This window comes from Saccostrea cucullata, unplaced genomic scaffold, assembly GCF_032062105.1.
Source record: "Saccostrea cucullata isolate Sc308-1 unplaced genomic scaffold, CSIRO_AGI_Scuc_v1 ctg5993, whole genome shotgun sequence".
Lineage (NCBI taxonomy): Eukaryota > Metazoa > Mollusca > Bivalvia > Ostreida > Ostreidae > Saccostrea > Saccostrea cuccullata.
In genome coordinates, this window is record NW_026929339.1 from 410 (window position 1) to 6,184 (window position 5,775).

Here is a 5,775-nt window from a genome sequence, read left to right on the forward strand (position 1 = left end):
AATATGATCAATCATGGCTTTGCTTTTCTTGAGAAGATTTTAAAAGAATTTTCCTATATATTTCTATTTAAAATTTGGTAGGCCACTGTGTCCCCGTCCTACCCCTGGGGGTCATGATTTGAACAATTTGAATCTACACTACCTGAGAATGTTTCCTCATATAAGTTTCATCTTTCCTGGCACAGTGGTTCTTGGGAAGAAGATTTTTAAAACATACCACCAAATTTTCATTAATTCCCAATTATCTCCCCTTTAATGAGGGCGTGGCCCTTAATTTGAATAATGTTGAATCTCCTTCACCTAAGGATACTTTGTGGCAAGTTTGGTTGAAACTGGTCCAGCGGTTCTTGAGAAGAAGTCAAAAATGTGAAAAGTTTACAGACAGATAGACAAACGGACAGCTAGACAGACAGACAGACAGACAGACGCTGGACAAAATGTGATCAGAAAAGCTCACTTGAGCCTTCAGCTCAGGTGAGCTAAAAAACTTAAGAAAATTAAGAGAAATTAATTAAAAATTATTTGTTGCTAACAATCACATTCATGTACAGATTTTTTTTCACTAGTCTTTAATGAGATTGCTACGAAATATAAATCTGATTTTTTTTTTAAATCTTTTATCATAAACAGTCTTCCTCCTTTTAACCTTGTAAAATTTTGACACTGTTATCTTCATTCTTCCTTTATGGAAATAAAAGCCTTTCACAACAAATTCATGGTCTATTCTGAAAAAAGAAAATATAAAATAAAGTTACAAGGGATGGTGTGCTTATTTTTCCTTGTAATACCAGTCGAACTTTCTTAAATTCAAATAAATATCATCTGAAGCCTGATATTAATGTGACAATGGGAAATGCATGTGAAATGACTTCTACAACAATGTTTATTAATTTTTATTAAATGATTAAACCCAATTCAAGATTCACAAAAATGTACGATTTTACTGATATAGTAGGGAATTCGAACTACACCCATCTAAAGTATAATAGTGCAGATCCAATTTCATCAACTTTTGGAGGGGGGTTTCTGTCTCATTAAATTAGCTCCACATCTTCAGTCATATTTTTTTATTGCTCCTCTATGAAGACCTACATGTACCATTGGTAGAATAAATCTGGCAACTAAATTATTTTTAATCTTATCATTAAGGAGGTGTCTCGAGAATGAAACAGAACTTCCTCATATAATCCTGATATAAAATCTTTTACAGATCAGGTACTACTTTAAAATGAATGTGTTGTTGGTTGATAAATTGGACCTGTGCACATTGTTAGATGTTGGTTAGTCTATCTACAGTATTTAGAATATTAATTAATAAATGATTAACACACCTGAATCCTAGTTCGTTAATAAATTGGACCACGTTGTCTGAGGTGGGGCAGTCTATGTAGTTCCTGACCAGGGTTGGTCTATTTTTATCTCCAACCTCAGCATGACCTAGATATCTCAGAGACCTGTAAATAATAACCGTAAAGATTAAATTAGTATGCATATACTAACAATTATTACAATATGAAGCATAAATAATTCAAATAAATATAACAGATACTTAATAGAATTTGGAGATTTTACTGATAATGTTTGATTTAAAAATTACACTTAAAATGTACAGTAAAATCAAATTATTTCCAACAGAATAAACTTTAATATATCTGAGGTTTCAAGATGACAAGTTTTCAAAACATAACAAGAAATTTTGTTACCAATGCCAAGTCACTTCTATTTGTATGGGAGTTATAGACTTTTGAGGTGGCAAAGTTTAACTGTATAAAGGATGATGTGACATAACTCCTATCTGGGGCCCCTTTTTCCACGACGAATTATGTTTAATCTACAACGATGATGGTAGTTTTCAAACACGAGTGAATAAATACGATGCCTTTTGAATAGTTTCAATAGTTCAGACACTTTTAAATTATAAGGAATACCGCATTATCTTTGATTTTTTAGACCTTAATTATCACAGCTAAATTCGGCCAGGTTTGTGCAAATATTTTGTCTTATGGCAAGAGAATGGGCGGGTCTTAGTACAATAGAGGGATATGCCTGTCCGAGAAGACCTTATATGGCTATTGTTGTTATTTCGCACTTAGTCATTGTCCAATCCGATGACAGAACAACAAAACATGCTGGTTTACTACGTTTACATTTTATCGCAGACACGTGGTTTAGGTCAATTTAGCTGTTATCCTATTTTACATTTCAAACTTTTAAAAAGGTCAGCCAATGCTGTTTATACTCAATAATACGCATGGATTTTCAGTATTTACGGTTTTTAGGACTAGAACAGCTGTAGAAATGCACATGAAACTTGTATTCACCGATACTCGGGAATATGTGTAGACCTAGCGAATTGCTCACTAAACACGCTACAAAACTTTAAACTAATGTATACATATCATGTATATTCTATCAATTGTTCGTAACAGTATATTATAAATTTTACTGTGGTCTCGGAAATGGTACATATGTAGATCTGTGTCTAATCTGTGACTCAAATGCATAAAAAAAAACAGTAAACTTCCAAGCATGTTTCCATAGTATTTTTGTGGTACTCACTCGTAACGAATTTCATTTAGCTGATTGGTCAGTTAGAAAGAATTGCTTGTGCCTCGATTAGCATATGAATTCATTCTTACTTCAGAAAATCTAGTTCCGTCGATCTGTTTATAATGGGAAAGGCAAACCAGATTTTACAATATTTTGAAAAATAGCATGTGAGCGCAGTTAGGTACAATTTTCTCCTTTCACATTTAGGTAGATTTCAATAAAATACAGTGACCAGACAAAGGAGAAAATTGTACCTACCTGCGCTCGTATATTTTAAGGGCTTCAGAGAGTGGGGCGGGGTTAAAATGCAATGGGAATTGAATGTAAACATGATACCCCTACCCCAATAAAAGATCTATATCTTTCAAATCACGTCTCTATTTTTTTTTAAAATAGTATTCTATAAAGGTTCACATATCAGTGATTAGTTACATACAAAAGTTTGAGTAAAATTTAGAAATTTAATTTTTATCAATATACGAGGGGCCGCAAGTCACCTCATCCTTTACAAAATCCTGAAAGACAGCGATTCATACTTACCAGCAGTCTGACTGAACCAAGGAATGTCTGACCCGGAACACAAGGGGGTTAGGGACCGAGGTGTTCTCTGTAGAAATATAAAATTTGTTTTGTAAATATACATACCGGGTATATGAATTCTGTGGTCAATGAGTATTATTTTATATTGTTACAGTGAGTGAGTTTTGGCTTTTAAATTTTTTTTTTAAAAATATTTCATTCATCAAGTACCATTCTACCTTCATATATGTAAGAACATTGACCTACTTATATAGTACACCATATAACCTACTTATATAGTACACCATTTGACCTACTTATATAGTACATCATTTGACCTACTTATATTGTACGTCATTTGACCTACTTATATAGTGCACCATTTGACCTACTTATATGGAAGACCATCTCGTGATCCTGGAAGGTTTCCTGCTGCAGGTCGGCATTGTCACACAGACCTTTAAGGCGGTTCAGCAGCGTCTCTAGAGAACTCTCCAGTACACTGCCCTGTAACAGGAACTCTGTGGTGAGAGGAGCCGCCTTAAATGTTTGTTGTACAATGGCTGGATCCATGTGTTGTGTTCAGCTGAAGTAGAAGGTTTTTATAGTGAAAAATATAACAAAAGAAAATTCAATCTGTTTTAATACCGTGCAGTGTATGTATGAAATCTCTAACATACTAAATAAAAAATGAATTCTGAATATAAAATTGTTTTCAGGAAGGTCTAAACTCTCCACTTTAAGGAACAATAGGCCTTACTGGTGTCATAACAGTATTACACTTTGGTTCACATCAAATCATGGCTGATGCAAAATAATCCCGGAATCTTCCCTTCCGATTCGGGCATTTTGATAGGAGACTGGAGCTGAATTTTTTTATGAGATGAAAAACAACATGTAAACTTCCTGTATTGACCAGATTTATTAAAATTTAGGGCGTGCTGATTTTTCTGTAGACTTTCAAGAGTGGGGAGTGATTAGGCCCTGGACTAGATTTTCAAGCACCTGCTCGACTTCGACCGAAACAAACTTGTGTGCCTTGCTGGTTGGCTATGTATTTTTTGGTACTAAAATCTTTATCAGTTTATAAAGAATGGTTTTACAAGATCTGAAAAGGAAACTTCTCAGAAGTTTGTTTTGAATTAGTTACATCTACTCAAACTTGCGCATTTTTGGTAAGAATATATAGCAGAAATTAATACTGTTGTGATACCTGCATACTATACGTGGTAAATGTAGTTTCATGCAGGTACAGTGATCTGCCCCTAGAAGTAATATTTTAAGAAATGTTATTTACAGTTATTTCACGATTTCTAATAGATTAAAAAATATTTTTAGCATCATTTAAGACCGAGCAATCCTTGGTGAAGAATAAGTAATTGAATTCATTATTTTCACTAATATTCCCAATGTACTGATGTAAGTAAACATCAGTGATTTCTGGTCACCAATAGTTCATTTGTCTTTGAGAATTTTCCTGCTGCAATAAGGCACGTACCCCATGATATAAATGAAAGAAAATGTCTTAATTAACTATGCGCACCTATATCATGTTTATATGAGATATTTTTCCTCAAAGTCCAAAAAGCAGTTCCTGTTTGTGTTTACCAGGTCCAGTACAATCTCTTGATTTAGCTATATAGCTTTAAATAGCTATATAGCTTTATTAAGCTATTTAGTGTAGCTTGATTTAGCTATTTTACTACATTTTTTTCATAAAGGTGTAATTTTCTCAGTATGTACAAAAAAGCGCATCTTGGTGCAGTGATGATATGCAACTTTGAACTCCTCTTCAAATAATGCATGTAAAAATCACTCATCAAATTACGTCTCCTTGAGAGACTTTGTAATCAAAGTTCTACGGGTTTTGGGGCTATTTAAAGCAATTGATACAGTTACTTCTGCAATGATATTATAATGGAGACCAATTATGTTCAACAAGATAATTGAATGGTAACAGTTCAGCACAATGAGAAGCAATCATGCCTCAAGGCACCCAAGGTAGTGGACAGTTAGTCTAACAATAGAAATTCTCTTTTTGCTTAAAAGTATTCAAAAGCTGCAAAGTTGGAACTATCTGTAATTTTGGTTGTTGTTTTAATAGCCCATAGTACAAACATGAAGAGTCAAATACATGCGACTTTTTGTTTATTTTCAGCAAAAAACATTTTTGTGAAAAACTGTATATAAATAACTAAATAAAGCTATTTTGAATAGCTTAATAAAGCTATATAGCTATTTAAAGCTATATAGCTAAATCAAGAGATTGTACTGGACCTGTTTACAGCGTCCCTAAATTTTTTGTACCATGTGTACACAAAACTTACCTGCTCAAAGAATATTTATGATAAATTGTGAGTTAAAAGAGACTAAAATTGTCTCACAATGAAAACACACACACACAGCTGGCAGTAGAAGATCTTTAAGAATAACCAAGAAAACTGAAGAGGTAACAAAAAGTTTTGAAGGAAATTCGAAATGAAATGTGAACACCGCGCCCGATGCGAAATTAAGAATGGCGTAAACCTTTCAGAACTTGTGCAACAAACAAGGAAAGCTTTGTTTAGTGTTTTAAGTAGAGCTAGAAAATTATGTCTACCTGTTGATATTTTATTACAGATGTTTGATGCAATGGTTGCCCCAATTTTAATGTATGGTTCAGAAGTTTGTGGATATATACGAACGGAAACCAATGGTATTATTTGA

General features: G+C 33.4%; 1 protein-coding gene across 1 annotated transcript; it reads right to left on the reverse strand.

Annotated features, from left to right (window-relative positions):
• Positions 1 to 646: 646 nt before the first annotated feature.
• LOC134280525 (mediator of RNA polymerase II transcription subunit 18-like) lies at positions 647 to 5,527 on the reverse strand (the record flags this gene model as incomplete). The annotated part of the gene is made up of 5 exons (XM_062762938.1): positions 5,397 to 5,527; positions 3,462 to 3,655; positions 3,091 to 3,157; positions 1,332 to 1,454; positions 647 to 725 (listed from the first exon to the last, which is right to left on the reverse strand). Coding segments are annotated over exons 2-5 (450 nt in total), but the record flags the coding sequence as incomplete, so codon positions are not given.
• Between the last annotated feature and the right edge of the window lie 248 nt (positions 5,528 to 5,775).